Source organism: Heterodontus francisci, unplaced genomic scaffold, assembly GCF_036365525.1.
Source record: "Heterodontus francisci isolate sHetFra1 unplaced genomic scaffold, sHetFra1.hap1 HAP1_SCAFFOLD_405, whole genome shotgun sequence".
NCBI classification, from domain to species: Eukaryota; Metazoa; Chordata; class Chondrichthyes; order Heterodontiformes; family Heterodontidae; genus Heterodontus; species Heterodontus francisci.
In genome coordinates, this window is record NW_027141857.1 from 1,289,928 (window position 1) to 1,311,478 (window position 21,551).

At 58.7% G+C, this 21,551-nt stretch overlaps 1 protein-coding gene across 3 annotated transcripts in view; it reads right to left on the reverse strand.

Annotated features, from left to right (window-relative positions):
- Positions 1–7,482: 7,482 nt before the first annotated feature.
- The window catches only part of LOC137365575 (glutamine-rich protein 2-like), a 236,765-nt gene continuing 222,696 nt past the window's right edge, over positions 7,483–21,551 (reverse strand). For all 3 annotated transcript variants that reach the window (XM_068027956.1, XM_068027955.1, XM_068027954.1), the window contains one exon: positions 7,483–9,054. In XM_068027956.1, coding sequence (XP_067884057.1) covers positions 8,843–9,054 — 212 coding nt within the window. In that variant the 3' untranslated portion in view covers positions 7,483–8,842. The remainder of the gene's footprint in view (positions 9,055–21,551) is intronic.

A 21,551-nucleotide genomic window follows, 5' to 3' on the forward strand; every position in this document is an offset into this window, starting at 1 on the left:
CCCCAGCAAAACATCAGCAATTCCCCAGAAAAACATCAGCAATTCCCCAGAAAAACATCAGCAATTCCCCAGCAACACATCAGCAATTCCCCAGCAAAACATCAGCAATTCCCCAGAAAAACATCAGCAATTCCCCAAAAACACATCAGCAATTCCCCAGCAATGCATCAGCAATTCCCCAGCAAAACATCAGCAATTCCCAAGCAAAACATCAGCAATTTCCCAGCAAAACAGCAGCAATTCCCCAGCAAAACATCAGCAATTCCCCAGCAAAACATCAGCAATTCCCAAGCAACACAACAGCAATTCCCCAGCAACACAACAGCAATTCCCCATCAAAACATCAGCAATTCCCCAGCAAAACATCAGCAATTCCCCAGCAAAACATCAGCAATTCCCCAGCAAAACATCAGCAATTCCCCAGGAAAACATCAGCAATTCCCCAGAAAAACATCAGCAATTCCCCAGCAACACATCAGCAATTCCCCAGAAAAACATCAGCAATTCCCCAGAAAAACATCAGCAATTCCCCAGCAACACATCAGCAATTCCCCAGCAACACATCAGCAATTCTCCAGCAAAAATCAGCAATTCCCCAGAAAAACATCAGCAATTCCCCAGCAATGCATCAGGAATTCCCCAGCAACAAATCAGCAATTCCCCAGAAAAACATCAGCAATTCCCCAGCAACACATCAGCAATTCCCCAGCAAAACATCAGCAATTCCCCAGAAAAACATCAGCAATTCCCCAGAAACACATCAGCAATTCCCCAGCAATGCATCAGGAATTCCCCTGCAAAACATCAGCAATTCCCCAGCAAAACATCAGCAATTCCCCAGCAACACATCAGCAATTCCCCAGCAAAACATCAGCAATTCCCCAGAAAAACATCAGCAATTCCCCAGAAACACATCAGCAATTCCCCAGCAATGCATCAGGAATTCCCCAGCAAAACATCAGCAATTCCCCAGCAAAACATCAGCAATTCCCCAGCAAAACAGCAGCAATTCCCCAGCAAAACAGCAGCAATTCCCCAGCAAAACATCAGCAATTCCCCAGCAAAACATCAGCAATTCCCCAGCAATGAATCAGAAATACATCAGAAATAGCCAATGTTGTTCCTTTGTTTAAGAAGGGTCGCAAGGATAATCCAGGAAATTATAGGCCGGTGAGCCTTACATCAGTGGTAGGGAAATTATTAGAGAGGATTCTTCGGGACAGGATTTACTCCCATTTGGAAACAAACAAACTTATTAGCGAGAGGCAGCATGGTTTTGTGACGGGGAGGTCGTGTCTCACTAACTTGATTGAGTTTTTTGAGGAAGTGACGAAGATGATTGATGAAGGAAGGGCAGTGGATGTTGTCTACATGGACTTCAGTAAAGCCTTTGACAAGGTCCCTCATGGCAGACTGGTACAAAAGGTGAAGTCACATGGGATCAGAGGTGAGCTGGCAAGATGGATACAGAACTGGCTCGGTCATAGAAGACAGAGGGCAGCAGTGGAAGGGTGTTTTTCTGAATGGAGGGATGTGACTAGTGGTGTTCCGCAGGGATCAATGCTGGGACCTTTGCTCTTTGCAGTATATATAAATGATTTGGAGGAAAATGTAGCTGGTCTAATTAGCAAGTTTGCGGACGACACAAAGGTTGGTGGAGTTGCAGATAGTGATGAGGACTGTCAGAGGATACAGCAGGATATAGATCGGTTGGAGACTTGGGCGGAGAAATGGCATATGGAGTTTAATCTGGACAAATGTGAGGTAATGCATTTTGGAAGGTCTAATGCAGGTGGGAGGTATACAGTAAATGGCAGAACCCTTAGGAGTATTGACAGGCAGAGAGATCTGGGCGTACAGGTCGACAGGTCACTGAAAGTGGCAACGCAGGTGGATAAGGTAGTCAAGAAGGCATACGGCATGCTTGCCTTCATCGGTCAGGGCATAGAGTATAAAAATTGGCAAGTCATGCTGCAACTGTACAGAACCTTAGTTAGGCCACACTTAGAATACTGTGTGCAATTCTGGTCGCCACACTACCAGAAGGACGTGGAGGCTTTGGAGAGTTTACAGAAGAGGTTTACCAGGATGTTGCCTGGTCTGGAAGGCATTAGCTGTGAGGAGAGGTCGGATAAACTCGGATAGTTTTCACTGGAACGATGGAGGTGGAGGGGCGACATGATAGAGGTTTACAAAGTTATAAGCGGCATGGACAGAGTGGATAGTCAGAAGCTTTTTCCCAGGGTGGAAGAGTCAGTTACTAGGGGACAGACGTTTAAGGTGAGAGGGGCAAAGTTTAGAGGGGATGTGCGAGGCAAGTTCTTTACACAGAGGGTGGTGAGTGCCTGGAACTTGTTGCCGGGGGAGGTGGTGGAAGCAGGTACCATAGAGACATTTAAGAGACATCTTGACAAATACATGAATAGGATGGGAATAGAGGCATACGGACCCCGGAAGTGCAGAAGGTGTTAGTTTCGGCAGGCATCAAGATCGGCGCAGGCCTGGAGGGCCGAATGGCCTGTTCCTGTGCTGTACTGTTCTTTGAATTCCCCAGCATTGCATCAGGAATTCCCCAGCAATGCATGAAGAATGCAACACATTTCATGGCCTCAGGATGTGCCAAAGGCTTCACACAGTCGTAGTGTCATTCACAGCACAGAGGGAGGTCATTTGGCCTCTGGAGTTCATGCCAACACTTCACGGAGCCATGCAGTAAACAACACACACCAAAATACAATACTGCAGATAAAAATCTGAGATAAAAATAGAAAATGCTGGAAATGCTCAGCAGGTGTGCTAGCATCTGTAGAGAGAGAAACAGAGTTAGCGTTTCAGGTCAATGATCTGATGAAAGGTCATTCAAACCTGAAACAATTTAAGGCTATTAGCAAAAGGACCAAAGATGACACGAGAAAACATTTCTTTTACACAGTGAGTGTTTAGGATCTGGAATACACTGTCTGAGAGCATGGTGGAGGCAGGTTCAGTGAGTGTTTAGGATCTGGAATGCACTGTCTGAGAGTGTGGTGGAGGCAGGTTCAGTGAGTGTTTAGGATCTGGAATGCACTGTCTGAGAGTGTGGTGGAGGCAGGTTCAGTGAGTGTTTAGGATCTGGAATGCACTGTCTGAGAGTGTGGTGGAGGCAGGTTCAGTGAGTGTTTAGGATCTGGAATGCACTGTCTGAGACTGTGGTGGAGGCAGGTTCCTTCTCCAAGGAGGACTTGGTGGATGATGAGCCTAGGGAAGGGAGTGCAGATAGTCTCAGTCATCTCATTATCAAAAAGGAGGTGGTGTTGGGTGCCTTGCAAAGCATTAAGGTAGATAAGTCCCCAGGGCCTGATGGGATCTATATTAGAATACTGAGGGAGGCAAGGGAAGAGATTGTTGGGGCCTTGACAGAAATCTTTGCATCCTCATTGGCTACAGGTGAGGTCCCAGAGGACTGGAGAATAGCCTTGTTCCTTTGTTTAAGAAGGGTAGCAAGGATAATCCAGGAAATTATAGGCCGGTGAGCCTTACGTCAGTGGTAGGGAAATTATTAGAGAGGATTCTTCGGGACAGGATTTACTCCCATTTGGAAACAAATGGACTTATTAGCGAGAGGCAGCATGGTTTTGTGAAGGGGAGGTCGTGTCTCACTAACTTGATTGAGTTTTTTGAGGAAGTGACGAAGATGATTGATGAAGGAAGGGCAGTGAATGTTATCAATATGGACTTTAGTAAAGCCTTTGACAAGGTCCCTCATGGCAGACTGGTACAAAAGGTGAAGTCACACAGGATCAGAGGTGAGCTGGCAAGATGGATACAGAACTGGCTCAGTCTTAGAAGACAGTGGGTAGCAGTGGATGGGTGTTTTTCTGAATGGAGGGATGTGACTAGTGGTGTTCCGCAGGGATCAGTGCTGGGACCTTTGCTCTTTGTAGTATATATAAATGATTTGGAGGAAAATGTAGCTGGTCTGATTAGTAAGTTTGCGGACAACACAAAGGTTGGTGGAGTTGCGGACAGTGTTGAGGATTGTCAGAGGATACAGCAGGATATAGATCGGTTGGAGACTTGGGCGGAGAAATGGCAGATGGAGTTTAATCCGGACAAATGTGAGGTGATGCATTTTGGAAGGTCTAATGCAGGTGGGAGGTATACAGTAAATGGCAGAACCCTTAGGAGTATTGACAGGCAGAGAGATCTGGGCGTACAGGTCCACAGGTCACTGAAAGTGGCAACGCAGGTGGATAAGGTAGTCAAGAAGGCATACGGCATGCTTGCCTTCATCGGTCGGGGCATAGAGTATAAAAATTGGCAAGTCATGCTGCAGCTGTACAGAACCTTAGTTAGGCCACACTTAGAATATTGCGTGCAATTCTGGTCGCCACACTACCAGAAGGACGTGGAGGCTTTGGAGAGGGTACAGAGGAGGTTTACCAGGATGCTGCCTGGTCTGGAGGGCATTAGCTATGAAGAGAGGTTGGATAAACTCGGATTGTTTTGACTGGAACGACAGAGGTGGAGGGGCGACATGATAGAGGTTTACAAAGTTATGAGCGGCATGGACAGAGTGGATAGTCAGAAGCTTTTTCCCCAGGGTGGAAGAGTCAGTTACTAGGGGACATAGGTTTAAGGTGCGAGGGGCAAAGTTTAGAGGGGATGTGCGAGGCAAGTTCTTTACACAGAGGGTGGTGAGTGCCTGGAACTTGCTGCCAGGGGAGGTGGCGGAAGCAGATACGATAGCGACGTTTAAGAGACATCTTGACAAATACATGAATAGGAAGGAAATAGAGGGATATGGGCCCCGGAAGTGCAGAAGGTGTTAGTTTCGGCAGGCATCAAGATCGGCGCAGGCTTGGACGGCCGAATGGCCTGTTCCTGTGCTGTACTGTTCTTTGAGTGTTTAGGATCTGGAATGCACTGTCTGAGAGTGTGGTGGAGGCAGGTTCAGTGAGTGTTTAGGATCTGGAATGCACTGTCTGAGAGTGTGGTGGAGGCAGGTTCAGTGAGTGTTTAGGATCTGGAATGCACTGTCTGAGAGTGTGGTGGAGGCAGGTTCAGTGAGTGTTTAGGATCTGGAATGCACTGTCTGAGAGTGTGGTGGAGGCAGGTTCAGTGAGTGTTTAGGATCTGGAATGCACTGTCTGAGAGTGTGGTGGAGGCAGGTTCAAGCATGGCTTTCAAAAGGGAATTGGATAATTATCTAAAGAGAAAGACAATGCAGGGTTATGAGGAAAGGGCAGGGAGTGGGACTAGCTGAATTGCTCTTGCAGAGAGTTGGCCAGGCCATGATGGGTTCGATAGTTAGATTCCCTCTTATTGGAGATGGTCATTGCCCTGCACTCGTGTGGCCCGAATGTTACTTGCCAATTAACAGTCCAAGCCTGGATATTGTCCAGGTCTTGCTGCATGCGGGCACGGAATGCTTCAGCATCTGAGGAGTCGCAAATGGTGCTGAACATTGTGCAAACATCCCTATTTATGACCTTATGTTTGAGTGAAGATCATTGATGAAGCAGCTGAAGATGGTTGGGCCTAGGACACTACCCTGAGGAACTCCTGCAGTGATGTCCTGAAGCTCAGATGATTGACCTCCAACAACCACAACCATCTTCTATTGCGCTAGGTATGACTCCAACCAGTGGAGGGTTTTCCCCCTGATTCCCATTGACTCGTTTTGCTAGGGCTCCTTGATGCCATACTCGGTCAAATGCTGCCTTAATATCAAGGGCAGTCACTCTCACCTCCTCCTGAGTTCAGCTCTTTTGTCCATGATTGAACCAAGGCTGTAATGAGGTCAGGAGCTGAGTGGCCCTGGCGGAACCCAAACTGAGCATCACTGAGCAGGTTATTGCTAAGCAAGTGCCGCTTGATGGCACTTTTGATGACATCTTCCATCACTTTACTGATGATTGAGAGTAGACTGATGGGGCGGTAATTGGCCGGGTTGGATTTGTCCTGCTTTATGTGTACAGGATATACCTGGGCAATTTTCTACATTGCAGGGTAGATGCCAGTGTTGTAGCTGTACTGGAACAGCTTGGCTAGGGACGTGGCAAGTTCTGGAGCACAAGTCTTCAGTCTTATTGCCAGAATATTGTCAGGGCCCATAGCCTTTGCAGTATCCAGTGTCTTCAGTCATTTCTTGCTATCACACGGACTGAATTGATTGGTCAATCAGAGGGCTGGCAGTACCACTGGGAGCAGTGGCCACGTCTGGAACTGCAGCAGTCCCGAGACCCAGCCAGCGATGACACGGGAGAAAAAGGTAAGTCAGGGTAAAGCCTGGCTTGGGTATACAATTAAAACCTGACCTGGGCCGGAGTCCTTTAATTTTTTTAAATGCCCGACCCGACCCGAACTTGACATATGTAGTCGGGTTTTGGTCAGGTAGCCAGTCTTTACTGCAGAGTGCGGAGTCGGGACTGCACGTTTCCTGCCTTGACGTCCTGAATTCATTTGAAGATTATTTCCCAGAGCAGGGCAGCTCTGTCCACATCCAACCCGACCCGAGCCCGAATGCTGGACCCGGAAGAGAGACCCCACCTGAACCCAACACGTCATCAGGTCTGGTCGTGTTCGGGTCGGGTAGCTACGCTTTAGGTTGGGGTGGGACTTCCCAGGGCCAATCAGCCAGGCCGCAGCGATGTGGCGGGTGGGGAAAAATGTAAGGGTGGGTGGGGGGGGTGTTCCAGTGGGGGCAGCCTGTGCTGCTGGAGGGGGGAGGGGGGTCCCTCCATTGCACTGAGGGTGCTGGATCAGGAGTGGCAGCCCCCAGCCTGCAAGGAGGCCGTTTTGTATTACTGGGAAACCTCCTCAGGTGGCAAAATGCCCATCCGCTTCTGGTAAAATAGCTGCAGGGGCCGGGAGGTAACGGGCACAGCAGCCCCTGCCATTCCAACACCCCCAACTGCCACTGTGCTCCTGGGGGGTTGGGGGCTATAGAATTACAGCCATGCTTCCTGAATTGAGGGAAATTCAGAAGATAATTAGGGCAACTGCAATGTTCTCAGCTACCTTCTGAACCCTGGGATGGAAACCACCTGGATCTGGTGATCGGTCACTCTTCAGGGCCAGTATTTTCTTCATTACTGTTATTTTTCTTAGTCCAGCTCCCTTGCTCATAGTTGCTGGTGATCTCCAGCTATGGGTGAGGCCTGGGTGCTAGCGGACATTACCCAAGGCACTTAGTCCTCCCCCAGTATGGTGCATGAAACAGTTGTTGTAGCCATAGTCCCAAAGGACCATAGCAATCTCTCCCCATTAGAAAGACTATTGGTGATGTATAGCTTGAGGGTCACCACTCCTCAAGTGTGGGGCAAAACGAGGAAGCAGGCCTCCATGAACTACCTGAGCCGGTACCGGGAGTGAACCCATGCTGTTGATATCTTTCTGCATCATACACGAGCTGTGTGGCCAAAACAGCAAACCCACCCCCTGCATGAAACAGTTAAACACCAAATAACTCACACACAAACCACAGTCCTCAAAATCAGATTTTCTGTTCAATAGAAATATATTCAAATTAGTAAAGTGCAGAATCAGTTGTTTGATATTTCATACAGTGAATAGGATGGATCATACCTGACATTAACACAATTGTGAACAAACCCATTACTAACAGCATCATTGAGAGAAGCCACTATTGGTGTGGAGAGTTGGGTGGGGGAGGGGGATTATGGGGGCAGGGGATTTGGGGGCAGGGGATTTGGGGGCAGGGGATTTGGGTGCTAACGGAACAGAGAGAGGGGTGAGGTTGCAAGTTGGTTACCTGATCACTATCAGCCCCAAGAGTTACAGGTTCAGCCGCAAAACCCACCCTTAGAATTCCCACTTACAGTTGCTCCTCAAAAATAAAATCACAAAATGCTGGAAAAGAATTCTCTGACAGCAAGGAATGTTTGGCTCCATCTCCTTCAGCACAGGCCAGGAACTGGTTGCGTTTTTACCTGCTGTTCATTCCCAGTATTTTGTGATTCCACTTTACGGCTCTCAATGTTATCTCTGGCCAGTAGTCGAGGGACAGGGTAAGGAAAGGAAAACTGACTCAGCTCCGTGGAGCCCACTCACAAACCTGCCTGATGCGCAGACCCTTCAGCTGGATACTCATCAGTCACAGACCCATTGGAGCCTTTCACCCCCATCCTCTCCCTCTTCTAATACTGCCCCCCGACTCTGTGCCAACACTCGCACCTCCATCCTGATACCCCTCACCCCAATCCCAAGCTGTCCTGACACTCGCACTGCAACCCTGTATTACCAACAAACTCAGCACAGGCCAAGCATGGACCCTTGCTCTTGTGTCTGTGGTTCAGCAGTCCCTGATCAGGAAGAGGAACTGGACTGTGGACTAGAACAGAAAAGCTGATGCACTAACCCACTGAACTGGGCAGCAACTTACTTCAAAACGAATCCATCCTGGGAATCAGCCATTTTTCATTTAAGAACCTGAGTCTGGGAAATGCATATGACTCTCTCCAAATCGGCGACACATGAGAGTGGCCTTCGCTGCTCTCACAGCCATCTTGTTAGGTGTGGCATTGATGGATGGTCTTGAACACCAGGCTATTGTGCTCAGACTGCAGGTACATGGAGAATCGGCTGCTCTCCCAGCTATGACCTCAATCACTAGCAGAAAGCCCAAATGGAGGAAGAGGCTGGGGCTGATGCTTCAGGTTTATTCGCTGCCATAAAGCATGGAGTGTCCAAATGTTCTCAGAACATCTTCTATTACGAGTATATTTAGGTCACTTTAAGAACCCCACCAACTCCTCTCCCCTCCCTCAGTATCTAATAGTCACAGACACACAAATGGATTCTTTAACAAAACTTTTCCACATATATTCATAGTTGAGTTTTAAATATTAACAGGCTTGACTGGTGCTGGCAGCTCAACGCCCGAGTGTGTGGGAAGGTCCAGAGTTTCCACAGGCTGATCTGCTGATGGGCATGAGAGTGATGGCTGTTCAGATGACAACTGACTTCCAACACAAGGACAGGGCAGCGATGGGTTGGTCAAGCACTGACAGTCACACTCCGAGGACAAACTCTGCTCTGGCATTGCTGAACCTGAAAGGGGGCATGAAAGACAGTTAGATTTCCCTGGGTTACCAATGAGGAGTCTTGTACTGATATCGCTATAAGCCAGGAGGAGGGATCTTCCAGGACACAGACCATCCCTGGAAAACCCGTCTCAGTCCAAGCTGCAATTTACCCATTACAGCGACATACACAGAATGATCAATGGGCCACTACGATGGAAAACAGCACCCTTCTGCATCTGAAATGTAGAAATTCATTGGCACCCCATTCACCAGCTTAAACATTCACTCCCTCCACCACCACACTATCACACTCAAAAAGCCCAGAGTCGGAGACCGGAGACAGAGCGAGAGAGAGAGAGGAGCACGCTGCGAGCGGAAAGAGAGAGAGGAGCACGGCGGGAGCGGAGAGAGAGAGGAGCACGGCGGGAGCGGAGAGAGAGAGTGAAGCACAGCGGGAGTGGAGAGAGAGAGAGGGAGAAGAGCACGGCGGGAACGGAGAGAGAGAGGAGCATGGCAGGAGTGGAAAGGGAGAGAGGAACAGGGCGGGAGCAGAGAGGGAGAGAGGAGAACGGCGAGAGTGGAGAGAGACAGGAGCACGGCGGCAGTGGAGAGAGAGAAAGGAGCACGGCGAGAGCACAGAGAGAGAGAGAGAGGGGCAGGGCGGGAGCGAAGAGAGAGAGAGAGAGGAGCAGGGCAGCAGCAGAGAGAGAGAGAGGAGAACAGCGAGAGTGGAGAAAGAGAGAGAGAGGAGCACGGCAAGAGCGGAAAGACAGAGGAGCACGGTGAGAGCAGAGAGAGAGAGAGAGAGGAGCAGGGCAGCAGCGGAGAGAGAGAGGAGAACAGCGAGAGCGGAGAAAGAGAGAGAGAGGAGCACGGCAAGAGAGGAAAGACAGAGGAGCACGGCGAGAGCAGAGAGAGAGGGGGGCAGGGCGGGAGCGGAGAGAGAGAGAGAGAGAGAGAGGAGCAGGGCAGCAGTGGAGAGAGAGGAGAACAGCGAGAGCGGAGAGAGAGAGGGGCACGGCGAGAGCGGAGAGAGAGAGAGAGAGAGGGGCACGGCGAGAGCGGAGAGAGGGAGGGGCACGGCGAGAGCAGAGAGAGAGAGAGAGAACAGCGGGAGCGGAGGGAGAGAGAGGAGCAGGGCAGCAGCGGAGAGAGAGAGGAGAACAGCGAGAGCGGAGAAAGAGAGAGAGAGGAGCACGGCAAGAGCGGAAAGACAGAGGAGCACGGTAAGAGCAGAGAGAGAGAGGGGCAGGGCGGAAGCGGAGAGAGGAGCACGGCGGGAGCGGAGAGAGAGAGGAGCATGGCAGGAGTGGAAAGGGAGAGAGGAACAGGGCGGGAGCGGAGAGGGAGAGAGGAGAACGGCAAGAGTGGAGAGAGACAGGAGCACGGCGGCAGCGGAGAGAGAGGAGCACGGCGAGAGCAGAGAGAGAGAGAGAGAGGGGCAGGGCAGCAGCAGAGAGAGAGAGAGGAGAACAGCGAGAGCGGAGAAAGAGAGAGAGAGGAGCACGGCAAGAGCAGAAAGACAGAGGAGCACGGCGAGAGCAGAGAGAGATAGGGGGGCAGGGCGGGAGCAAAGAGAGAGAGAGAGAGAGAGAGAGAGGAGCAGGGCAGCAGCGGAGAGAGAGAGGAGCACGGCGAGAGCGGAAAGACAGAGGAGCACGGCGAGAGCAGAGAGAGAGAGGGGCAGGGCGGCGGGAGCAGAGAGAGAGAGAGACAGAGAGAGAGAGAGAGAGAGGGGTAGGGCGGCGGGAGCGGAGAGAGAGAGCGAGAGAGAGGGGCAGGGTGGCGGGAGCGGAGAGAGAGAGAGAGAGAGAGAGAGGGGCAGGGCGGCGGGAGCGGAGAGAGAGAGCAAGAGAGAGGCGCAGGGTGGCGGGTGCGGAGAGAGAGAGAGAGAGAGAGGGGAGAGCGTCGTGAGCGGAGAGAGAGAGGGGAGAACGGCATGAGCGGAGAGAGAGAGGGGAGAATGGCGTGAGCGAAGAGAGAGAGAGGGGCAGGGCGGCGTGAGTGGAGAGAGAGAGAGAGAGAGAGAGAGGCAGGGCGGCGGGAGCGGAGAGAGAGAGATAGAGAGAGAGAGAGAGAGAGAGGGGCAGGGCGGCATGAGCAGAGAGAGAGAGAGAGGGGCAGGGCGGCGGGAGCGGAGAGAGAGAGAGAGAGAGGGGCAGGGCGGCGGGAGCGGAGAGAGAGAGGGGCAGGGCGGCGGGAGCGGAGAGAGAGAGGGGCAGGGCGGCGGGAGCGGAGAGAGAGAGGGGCAGGGCGGCGGGAGTGGAGAGAGAGAGGGGCAGGGCGGCGGGAGCGGAGAGAGAGAGGGGCAGGGCGGCGGGAGCGGAGAGAGAGAGAGAGAGAGAGAGAGAGGGGCAGGGCGGCGGGAGCGGAGAGAGAGAGAGGGGCAGGGCGGCGGGAGCGGAGAGAGAGAGAGGGGCAGGGCGGCGGGAGCGGAGAGAGAGAGGGGCAGGGCGGCGGGAGCGGAGAGAGAGAGGGGCAGGGCGGCGGGAGCGGAGAGAGAGAGAGGGGCAGGGCGGCGGGAGCGGAGAGAGAGAGGGGCAGGGCGGCGGGAGCGGAGAGAGAGAGGGGCAGGGCGGCGGGAGCGGAGAGAGAGAGAAAGGAGCACGGCGAGAGCGGAGAGAGAGAAAGAGAGGAGCACGGCGAGAGCGGAGAGAGAGAGAGGAGCACGGCGGGAGCGGAGGGAGAGAGAGAGGAGCACAGCGAGAGCGGAGGGAGAGAGAGAGGAGCACGGCGACGAGAGCGTAGGGAGAGAGCGAGGAGCACGGCGAGAGCGGAGGGAGAGAGAGAGAGGAGCACGGCGACGAGAGCGGAGGGAGAGAGAGAGAGGAACACGGCGAGAGCGGAGAGAGAGAGAGGAACACGGCGAGAGCGGAGAGAGAGAGAGGAGCACGGCGAGAGCGGAGAGAGAGAGAGGAGCACGGCGAGAGCGGAGAGAGAGAGAGGAGCACGGCGGGAGCGGAGGGAGAGAGAGAGGAGCACGTTGGGAGCGGAGAGAGAGAGAGAGAGAGAGAGGGGCAGGGCGGCGGGAGCGGAGAGAGAGAGAGAGAGAGGGGAGAACGGCGTGAGCGGAGAGAGAGAGAGAGAGAGAAAGAGAGAGCGAGAGAGAGGGGCAGGGTGGCGGGAGCGGAGAGCGAGAGAGAGAGAGGGGCAGGGTGGCGGGAGCGGAGAGAGAGAGAGAGAGAGAGAGGGGAGAACGGCATAAGCGGAGAGAGAGAGGGGAGAACGGCGTGAGCGGAGAGAGAGAGGGGCAGGGCGGCTTGAGCGGAGAGAGAGAGAGAGAGGGGCAGGGCGGCGGGAGCGGAGAGAGAGAGAGAGAGAGAGAGGCAGGGCGGCGGGAGCGGAGAGAGAGAGATAGAGAGAGAGAGAGAGAGAGGGGCAGGGCGGCATGAGCAGAGAGAGAGAAGAGAGGGGCAGGCGGGCGGGAGCGGAGAGAGAGAGAGAGAGAGAGAGGCAGGGCGGCGGGAGCGGAGAGAGAGAGAGAGAGAGAGAGGGGCAGGGCGGCGGGAGCGGAGAGAGAGAGGGGCAGGGCGGCGGGAGCGGAGAGAGAGAGAGGGGCAGGGCGACGGGAGCGGAGAGAGAGAGAGGGGCAGGGCGGCGTCAGCGGAGAGAGAGAGAGAGAGAGAGAGTGAGAGAGAGAGAGGCAGGTCGGCGTGAGCGGAGAGAGAGAGAGAGAGAGGGGCAGGGCGGCGGGAGCGGAGAGAGGGAGAGAGAGAGAGGCAGGTCGGCGTGAGCGGAGAGAGAGAGAGAGAGAGGGGCAGGGCGGCGGGAGCGGAGAGAGGGAGAGAGAGAGAGGCAGGTCGGCGTGAGCGGAGAGAGAGAGAGAGAGAGGGGCAGGGCGGCGGGAGCGGAGAGAGGGAGAGAGAGAGAGAGAGAGAGAGAGGCAGGGCGGCGGGAGCGGAGAGAGAGAGAGAGAGAGGGGCAGGGCGGCATGAGCAGAGAGAGAGAAGAGAGGGGCAGGCGGGCGGGAGCGGAGAGAGAGAGAGAGAGAGAGAGAGGAGCAGGGCAGCAGCGGAGAGAGAGAGGAGCACGGCGAGAGCGGAAAGACAGAGGAGCACGGCGAGAGCAGAGAGAGAGAGGGGCAGGGCGGCGGGAGCGGAGAGAGAGAGAGACAGAGAGAGAGAGAGAGAGAGGGGTAGGGCGGCGGGAGCGGAGAGAGAGAGCGAGAGAGAGGGGCAGGGTGGCGGGAGCGGAGAGAGAGAGAGAGAGAGAGAGGGGCAGGGCGGCGGGAGCGGAGAGAGAGAGCAAGAGAGAGGCGCAGGGTGGCGGGAGCGGAGAGAGAGAGAGAGAGAGAGGGGAGAGCGTCGTGAGCGGAGAGAGAGAGGGGAGAACGGCATGAGCGGAGAGAGAGAGGGGAGAATGGCGTGAGCGAAGAGAGAGAGAGGGGCAGGGCGGCGTGAGTGGAGAGAGAGAGAGAGGGGCAGGGCGGCGTCAGTGGAGAGAGAGAGAGAGAGAGAGAGAGGGAGGGGCAGGGCGGCGGGAGCGGAGAGAGAGAGAGAGAGAGAGAGAGGCAGGGCGGCGGGAGCGGAGAGAGAGAGATAGAGAGAGAGAGAGAGAGAGGGGCAGGGCGGCATGAGCAGAGAGAGAGAGAGGGGCAGGGCGGCGGGAGCGGAGAGAGAGAGAGAGAGAGGGGCAGGGCGGCGGGAGCGGAGAGAGAGAGAGAGGGGCAGGGCGGCGTCAGTGGAGAGAGAGAGAGAGAGAGAGAGAGAGGGAGGGGCAGGGCGGCGGGAGCGGAGAGAGAGAGGGGCAGGGCGGCGGGAGCGGAGAGAGAGAGGGGCAGGGCGGCGGGAGCAGAGAGAGAGAGAGAGAGAGAGAGAGAGGGGCAGGGCGGCGGGAGCGGAGAGAGAGAGAGGGGCAGGGCGGCGGGAGCGGAGAGAGAGAGAGGGGCAGGGCGGCGGGAGCGGAGAGAGAGAGAGGGGCAGGGCGGCGGGAGCGGAGAGAGAGAGGGGCAGGGCGGCGGGAGCGGAGAGAGAGAGAAAGGAGCACGGCGAGAGCGGAGAGAGAGAAAGAGAGGAGCACGGCGAGAGCGGAGAGAGAGAGAGGAGCACGGCGGGAGCGGAGGGAGAGAGAGAGAGAGAGAGAGAGAGGGGCAGGGCGGCGGGAGCGGAGAGAGAGAGAGGGGCAGGGCGGCGGGAGCGGAGAGAGAGAGAGGGGCAGGGCGGCGGGAGCGGAGAGAGAGAGGGGCAGGGCGGCGGGAGCGGAGAGAGAGAGAAAGGAGCACGGCGAGAGCGGAGAGAGAGAAAGAGAGGAGCACGGCGAGAGCGGAGAGAGAGAGAGGAGCACGGCGGGAGCGGAGGGAGAGAGAGAGGAGCACAGCGAGAGCGGAGGGAGAGAGAGAGGAGCACGGCGACGAGAGCGTAGGGAGAGAGCAAGGAGCACGGCGAGAGCGGAGGGAGAGAGAGAGAGGAGCACGGCGACGAGAGCGGAGGGAGAGAGAGAGAGGAGCACGGCGAGAGCGGAGAGAGAGAGAGAGAGGAGCACGGCGACGAGAGCGGAGGGAGAGAGAGAGAGGAGCACGGCGACGAGAGCGGAGGGAGAGAGAGAGAGGAACACGGCGAGAGCGGAGAGAGAGAGAGGAGCACGGCGAGAGCGGAGAGAGAGAGAGGAGCACGGCGGGAGCGGAGGGAGAGAGAGAGGAGCACGTTGGGAGCGGAGAGAGAGAGAGAGAGAGAGGGGGGCAGGGCGGCGGGAGCGGAGAGAGAGAGAGAGAGAGGGGAGAACGGCGTGAGCGGAGAGAGAGAGAGAGAGAGAAAGAGAGAGCGAGAGAGAGGGGCAGGGTGGCGGGAGCGGAGAGCGAGAGAGAGAGAGAGGGGCAGGGTGGCGGGAGCGGAGAAAGAGAGAGAGAGAGAGAGGGGAGAACGGCATAAGCGGAGAGAGAGAGGGGAGAACGGCGTGAGCGGAGAGAGAGAGGGGCAGGGCGGCTTGAGCGGAGAGAGAGAGAGAGAGAGGGGCAGGGCGGCGTCAGCGGAGAGAGAGAGAGAGAGAGAGTGAGAGAGAGAGAGGCAGGGCGGCGTGAGCGGAGAGAGAGAGAGAGAGAGGGGCAGGGCGGCGGGAGCGCAGAGAGAGAGAGAGAGAGGCAGGGCGGCGGGAGCGGAGAGAGAGAGATAGAGAGAGAGAGAGAGAGAGGGGCAGGGCGGCATGAGCAGAGAGAGAGAAGAGAGGGGCAGGCGGGCGGGAGCGGAGAGAGAGAGAGAGAGAGAGAGGCAGGGCGGCGGGAGCGGAGAGAGAGAGAGAGAGAGAGAGAGGGGCAGGGCGGCGGGAGCGGAGAGAGAGAGGGGCAGGGTGGCGGGAGCGGAGAGAGAGAGAGGGGCAGGGCGGCGGGAGCGGAGAGAGAGAGAGGGGCAGGGCGGCGTCAGCGGAGAGAGAGAGAGAGAGAGAGTGAGAGAGAGAGAGGCAGGTCGGCGTGAGCGGAGAGAGAGAGAGAGAGAGGGGCAGGGCGGCGGGAGCGGAGAGCGGGAGAGAGAGAGAGAGAGAGAGGCAGGGCGGCAGGAGCGGAGAGAGAGAGAGAGAGAGGGGCAGGGCGGCATGAGCAGAGAGAGAGAAGAGAGGGGCAGGCGGGCGGGAGCGGAGAGAGAGAGGCAGGGCGGCGGGAGCGGAGACAGAGAGAGAGAGAGAGAGAGGGGCAGGGCGGCGGGAGCGGAGAGAGGGAAAGGGGCAGGGCAGTGGGAGCGGAGAGAGAGAGGGGCAGGGCGGCGGGAGCGGAGAGTGAGAGAAAGGAGCACGGCGAGAGCGGAGAGAGAGAGAGAGAGGAGCACGGCGAGAGCGGAGAGAGAGAGGAGCACGGCGGGAGCGGAGAGAGAGAGAGAGGAGCACAGAGGGAGAGAGAGAGGAGCACTGCGAGAGCGGAGGGAGAGAGAGAGGAGCACGGCGACGAGAGCGGAGGGAGAGAGAGAGGAGCACGGCGAGAGCGGAGGGAGAGAGAGAGAGGAGCACGGCGACGAGAGCGGAGGGAGAGAGAGGGGAGCACGGCGAGAGCGGAGAGAGAGAGAGGAGCACGGCGAGAGCGGAGAGAGAGAGAGGAGCACGGCGAGAGCGGAGGGAGAGAGAGAGGAGCACAGCGGGAGCGGAGGGAGAGAGGGAGGAGCACGGCGACGAGAGCGGAGGGAGAGAGAGAGGAGCACGGCGAGTGCGGAGAGAGAGAGAGGAGCACGGCAGGAGCGGAGGGAGAGAGAGAGAGGGGCACGGCGAGAGCGGAGAGAGAGAGAGAGAGAACGGCGAGAGCGGAGAGAGAGAGAGGAGCACGGCGAGAGCGGAGGGAGAGAGAGGGAGAGGGGCACGGCGAGAGCGGAGAGACAGAGGGGCACGGCGAGAGCAGAGAGAGAGAGAGAGAACGGCGGGAGCGGAGGGAGAGAGAGAGGAGCACAGCGAGAGCGGAGAGAGAGAGAGAGGAGCACAGCAGAAGTGGAGATGGTGGAGCACGGCGGGAGCCGAGAGAGAGGGGCAGGACGGGAGCAGAGAGCGGGGCAGGGCGGGAGCGGAGAGAGGAGCACGGCAGGAGCGGAGAGAGAGAGGAGCACGTTGGGAGCGGAGAGAGAGAGAGAGAGAGAGGGGCAGGGCGGCGGGAGCGTAGAGAGAGAGAGAGAGAGGGGAGAACGGCGTGAGCGGAGAGAGAGAGAGAGGGGCAGGGCGGCGGGAGCGGAGAGAGAGAGCGAGAGAGAGGGGCAGGGTGGCGGGAGCGGGGAGAGAGAGAGAGAGAGAGAGAGGGGAGAACATTATGAGCGGAGAGAGAGAGGGGAGAACGGCATGAGCGGAGAGAGAGAGGGGAGAACAGTGTGAGCGGAGAGACAGAGAGGAGCACGGCGAGAGCGGAGAGAGAGAGAGAGGAGCATGGCGACGAGAGCGGAGGGAGAGAGAGAGGAGCACGGTGAGAGCGGAGAGAGAGAGAGGAGCACGGCGGGAGCGGAGGGAGAGAGAGAGGGGCACGGCGAGAGCGGAGAGAGAGAGAGAGAGAGAGAGAGAGAACGGCGAGAGCGGAGAGAGAGAGAGGAGCACGACGAGAGCGGAGGGAGAGAGAGAGAGGGGCACGGCAAGAGCGGAGAGAGAGAGAGAGAGAGAGAGAGAACGGCGGGAGCGGAGGGAGAGAGAGAGGAGCACAGCGAGAGCGGAGAGAGAGAGAGGAGCACGGCGAGAGCGGAGAGAGAGAGAGAGAGAGAGAACGGCGAGAGCGGAGGGAGAGAGAGAGGGGTGCGGAGAGAGAGAGAGAGAGAGAGAGAGAACGGCGGGAGCGGAGAGAGAGAGAGAGAGAGCGGCGAGAGCGGAGGGAGAGAGAGAGAGAGAGAGAGAACGGCGGGAGCGGAAAGAGAGAGAGAGAGAGAGAACGGTGAGAGCGGAGGGAGAGAGAGAGAGGGGCACGGCGAGAGCGGAGAGAGAGAGGGGCACGGCGAGAGCGGAGAGAGAGAGAGAGAGGGGCACGGCGAGAGCGGAGAGAGGGAGGGGCACGGCGAGAGCGGGGAGAGAGAGAGAGAGAACGGCGGGAGCGGAGGGAGAGAGAGGAGCAGGGCAGCAGCGGAGAGAGAGAGGAGAACAGCGAGAGCGGAGAAAGAGAGAGAGGGGAGCACGGCAAGAGCGGAAAGACAGAGGAGCACGGTAAGAGCAGAGAGAGAGAGGGGCAGGGCGGAAGCGGAGAGAGGAGCACGGCGGGAGCGGAGAGAGAGAGGAGCATGGCAGGAGTGGAAAGGGAGAGAGGAACAGGGCGGGAGCGGAGAGGGAGAGAGGAGAACGGCAAGAGTGGAGAGAGACAGGAGCACGGCGGCAGCGGAGAGAGAGGAGCACGGCGAGAGCAGAGAGAGAGAGAGAGAGGGGCAGGGCAGCAGCAGAGAGAGAGAGAGGAGAACAGCGAGAGCGGAGAAAGAGAGAGAGAGGAGCACGGCAAGAGCAGAAAGACAGAGGAGCACGGCGAGAGCGGAAAGACAGAGGGGCAGGGCGGGAGCGGAGAGAGAGGGGCAGGGCGGGAGCGGAGAGAGAGAGGAGCACGTTGGGAGCGGAGAGAGAGAGAGAGGAGCACAGCAGAAGTGGAGATGGTGGAGCACGGCGGGAGCGGAGAGAGAGGGGCAGGGCGGGAGCGGAGAGAGAGAGGAGCACGGCGAGAGCGGAAAGACAGAGGAGGATGGCGAGAGCGGAAAGACAGAGGGGCAGGGCGGGAGCGGAGAGAGAGGGACAGGGCGGGAGCGGAGAGAGAGAGGAGCACGTTGGGAGCGGAGAGAGAGAGAGAGGAGCACAGCAGAAGTGGAGATGGTGGAGCACGGCGGGAGCGGAGAGAGAGGGGCAGGGCGGGAGCGGAGAGAGGAGCACGGCAGGAGCGGAGAGAGAGAGGAGCATGTTGGGAGCGGAGAGAGATAGAGAGAGGGGCAGGGCGGCGTCAGCGGAGAGAGAGAGAGAGAGAGAGGGGAGAACGGCGTGAGCGGAGGGAGAGAGAGAGAGAGAGAGAGAGAGGGGTAGGGCGGCGGGAGCGGAGAGAGAGAGCGAGAGAGAGGGGCAGGGTGGCGGGAGCGGAGAGAGAGAGCGAGAGAGAGGGGCAGGGTGGCGGGAGCGGAGAGAGAGAGAGGGGAGAACGTCGTGAGCGGAGAGAGAGAGGGGAGAACGGCATGAGCGGAGAGAGAGAGGGGAGAATGGCGTGAGCGGAGAGAGAGAGGGGCAGGGCGGCGTGAGCGGAGAGAGAGAGAGAGAGAGGGGCAGGGCGGCGTCAGCGGAGAGAGAGAGAGAGAGTGAGAGAGAGAGAGAGGCAGGGCGGCGTGAGCGGAGAGAGAGAGAGAGAGAGGGGCAGGGCGGCGGGAGCGGAGAGAGAGAGAGAGAGAGAGATGCAGGGCAGCGGGAGCGGAGAGAGAGAGATAGAGAGAGAGAGAGAGAGAGGGGCAGGGCGGCATGAGCAGAGAGAGAGAAGAGAGGGGCAGGCGGGCGGGAGCGGAGAGAGAGAGAGAGAGAGAGAGAGGCAGGGCGGCGGGAGCGGAGACAGAGAGAGAGAGAGAGAGAGGGGCAGGGCGGCGGGAGCGGAGAGAGAGAGGGGCAGGGCGGTGGGAGCGGAGGGAGAGAGGGGCAGGGCGGCGGGAGCGGAGAGAGAGAGGGGCAGGGCGGCGGGAGCGGAGAGAGAGAGAGGGGCAGGGCGGCGGGAGCGGAGAGAGAGAGAGGGGCAGGGCGGCGGGAGCGGAGAGAGAGAGAGGGGCAGGGCGGCGGGAGCGGAGAGAGAGAGAGGGGCAGGGCGGCGGGAGCGGAGAGAGAGAGAGGGGCAGGGTGGCGGGAGCGGAGAGAGAGAGGGGCAGGGCGGCGGGAGCGGAGAGAGAGAGAAAGGAGCACGGCGAGAGCGGAGAGAGAGAGAGAGAGGAGCACGGCGAGAGCGGAGAGAGAGAGAGGAGCACGGCGGGAGCGGAGGGAGAGAGAGAGGAGCACAGCGGGAGCGGAGGGAGAGAGAGAGGAGCACGGCGACGAGAGCGGAGGGAGAGAGAGAGGAGCATGGCGACGAAAGCGGAGGGAGAGACAGAGGAGCACGGCGACGAAAGCGGAGGGAGAGACAGAGGAGCACGGCGAGAGCTGAGAGAGATAGTGGGGCAGGGCGGGAGCAAAGAGAGAGAGAGAGAGAGAGAGAGGAGCAGGGCAGCAGCGGAGAGAGAGAGGAGCACGGCGAGAGCGGAAAGACAGAGGAGGACGGCGAGAGCGGAAAGACAGAGGGGCAGGGCGGGAGCGGAGAGAGAGGGGCAGGGCGGGAGCGGAGAGAGAGAGGAGCACGTTGGGAGCGGAGAGAGAGAGAGAGGAGCACAGCAGAAGTGGAGATGGTGGAGCATGGCGGGAGTGGAGAGAGAGGGGCAGGGCGGGAGCGGAGAGAGGAGCACGGCAGGAGCGGAGAGAGAGAGGAGCACGTTGGGAGCGGAGAGAGAGAGAGAGAGGGGCAGGGCGGCGTCAGCGGAGAGTGAGAGAGAGAGGGGCAGGGCGGCGGGAGCGGAGAGAGAGAGAGAGAGAGAGGGGAGAATGGCGTGAGCGGAGGGAGAGAGAGAGAGAGAGAGAGGGGTAGGGCGGCGGGAGCGGAGAGAGAGAGCGAGAGAGAGGGGCAGGGCGGCGGGAGCGGAGAGAGAGAGCGAGAGAGAGGGGCAGGGTGGCGGGAGCGGAGAGAGAGAGAGAGAGAGAGAGAGGGGAGAACGTCGTGAGCGGAGAGAGAGAGGGGAGAACGGCATGAGCGGAGAGAGAGAGGGGAGAATGGCGTGAGCGGAGAGAGAGAGGGGCAGGGCGGCGTGAGTGGAGAGAGAGAGTGAGAGAGAGAGAGGCAGGGCGGCGTGAGCGGAGAGAGAGAGAGAGAGAGGGGCAGGGCGGCGGGAGCGGAGAGAGAGAGAGAGAGAGAGGCAGGGCGGCGGGAGCGGAGAGAGAGAGATAGAGAGAGAGAGAGAGAGGGGCAGGGCGGCGGGAGCGGAGAGAGAGAGGGGCAGGGCGGTGGGAGCGGAGAGAGAGAGAGGGGCAGGGCGGCGGGAGCGGAGAGAGAGAGAGAGGCAGGGCGGCGGGAGCGGAGAGAGAGAGAGGGGCAGGGCGGCGGGAGCGGAGAGAGAGAGAGGGGCAGGGCGGCGGGAGCGGAGAGAGAGAGAGAGGGGCAGGGCGGCGGGAGCGGAGAGAGAGAGAGGGGCAGGGCGGCGGGAGCGGAGAGAGAGAGAGAGGCAGGGCGGCGGGAGCGGAGACAGAGAGAGAGAGAGAGAGGGGCAGGGCGGCGGGAGCGGAGAGAGAGAGGGGCAGGGCGGTGGGAGCGGAGAGAGAGGGGGGCAGGGCGGCGGGAGCGGAGAGAGAGAGAGGGGCAGGGCGGCGGGAGCGGAGAGAGAGAGAGAGGGGCAGGGCGGCGGGAGCGGAGAGAGAGAGAGGGGCAGGGCGGCGGGAGCGGAGAGAGAGAGGGGCAGGGCGGCGGGAGCGGAGAGAGAGAGGGGCAGGGCGGCGGGAGCGGAGAGAGAGAGAAAGGAGCACGGCGAGAGCGGAGAGAGAGAGAGAGAGAGGAGCACGGCGAGAGCGGAGAGAGAGAGGAGCACGGCGGGAGCAGAGGGAGAGAGAGAGGAGCACAGCGGGAGCGGAGGGAGAGAGAGAGGAGCACGGCGACGAGAGCGGAGGGAGAGAGGGGAGCACGGCGACGAGAGCGGAGGGAGAGAGAGAGGAGCACGGCAACGAGAGCGGAGGGAGAGAGAGAGGAGCACGGCGACGAGAGCGGAGGGAGAGAGAGAGGAGCACGGCAACGAGAGCGGAGGGAGAGAGAGAGGAGCACGGCGACGAGAGCGGAGGGAGAGAGGGGAGCACGGCGACGAGAGCGGAGGGAGAGAGAGAGGAGCACGGCAACGAGAGCGGAGGGAGAGAGAGAGGAGCACGGCGACGAGAGCGGAGGGAGAGAGAGAGGAGCACGGCGAGAGTGGAGAGAGAGAGAGGAGCACGGCGAGAGTGGAGAGAGAGAGAGGAGCACGGCGGGAGCGGAGGGAGAGAGAGAGGAGCACGGCGACGAGAGCGGAGGGAGAGAGAGAGGAGCACGGCGAGAGTGGAGAGAGAGAGAGGAGCACGGCGGGAGCGGAG